Below are 1,306 nucleotides of genomic sequence, written 5' to 3'. Positions count from 1 at the left end.
TCTTCTGACGCCCACTACGATCATTTGCCGCCAAGTCATGTCGTTGCTCAGGTCCACTCTCTCTTCGAACACTTGTACCTCCACGGATGATGCCGGCGCTGGGGTCCCCTTCGGGTGCATCGTGACAGCTGACAACGGGATTTCCACTGGTTCGTCCTCCTCGGAGTCGTCTTCCCCGGCTTCCTTCCGCTCGGCTTTACGCTCGGTACGTTCGGCGTGGCTCACCCTCCATGCCGTGAACAGGCGCTTTATCCACCCTATATTCTTCTCTCGTTCCTCTGCCCGTGCCTTGGTCTTGTCGTTGTTTCGCACCCATGTCTGTATGGCAATCGAGGCTGCCTTCCCCACTACCTGTAGTTCACTCGTCACCTCCCCCGCGAGCTCCCCTCTCTTTCTTTCGGGTATGGAGTCCGTGAGTGCGGGTAGCGTGCAGGCAATCACGGGCGCTATTTTGTCGTACTCCTCTTCGGCGAGCGCTCCAAATCTAGACCCCATTGCCTTTAGGGAGGCTGCCCTCGCGCGTTCAGGAATGCGGCTGTGTCTTTTGAGTCAGGCGCCGCCCGTTCGACCCTTGCTGTCGCCCTCGCCGTGTGTTTGTCAAGCTTCCGCATGAAGAAACGCGCCTCTTCCTTATTTCCAGCGCAGCTGCCGCTCAGTATGTGTCATCCCTAGCGGCTTTGCACTCTCTGCATACCCTCTGTGCTACGATCTCTCGCGCCGCGGTTTCTCAACAGCCCGACTCCCTGCCAGCCGGCCGGAGCGCGGCGTATATGCCCTCTCCTTCCTCCGATCCTCCCAATGTGCTCCAGTCATCACACCCTCTCATCCTGCACAAGATCACACAGATGCGCAAGGCGCGTGCTGGCCCGTTCTCTCCGTCGGCACTCGCTCTCCGCGCCATCACGCCACCTCCACGCGTTCAGGCCAAGGCGGGCCCAAAGTACCTGAACCAGCTGCTGCGCGAGGTGTCGACCTTCCTGTGCTATGAGGCGACCGCGGATCTGGAGATGGAGCCCTGCGCGGTCACGTCTCGCCTCGGAGAGGAGAAGGTGAGCCGCCGCGCCGCTCCTGCCGCCACCGCCGCCAGCCGCGAGTCCTACCCTGCTGGAGTCCTACCCTGCTGGAGTCCGCGTTCGAGGCGCGACGGCCCGCCGCGCACACCCGCTTCCGCCGCTGCCGCAGGGACAGCGATTGGCGAATCGCGTGGCCATCGTGCCGGTGATGCGTGGCGGGCACGGCAGCCGTAGATGCGTCAGGCACAAAAGAGGAGACAAAGATGGGTGACCAATGACGCGGCTGCAGCGGC

General features: G+C 62.4%; 1 protein-coding gene across 1 annotated transcript; it reads left to right on the top strand.

Annotated features, from left to right (window-relative positions):
- Nucleotides 1-770: 770 nt before the first annotated feature.
- EMIHUDRAFT_255130 (hypothetical protein) lies at nt 771-1,222 on the top strand (the record flags this gene model as incomplete). The annotated part of the gene is made up of 2 exons (XM_005774716.1): nt 771-1,027; nt 1,183-1,222. 2 exons carry the CDS (start codon nt 771-773, stop codon nt 1,220-1,222), a joined length of 297 nt encoding a protein of 98 aa, XP_005774773.1.
- Nucleotides 1,223-1,306: the final 84 nt, after the last annotated feature.

Source organism: Emiliania huxleyi (assembly GCF_000372725.1).
Source record: "Emiliania huxleyi CCMP1516 unplaced genomic scaffold EMIHUscaffold_3097, whole genome shotgun sequence".
Classification (NCBI taxonomy): domain Eukaryota; phylum Haptophyta; order Isochrysidales; family Noelaerhabdaceae; genus Emiliania; species Emiliania huxleyi.
This window is presented reverse-complemented; position numbering and strand designations above follow the sequence as displayed.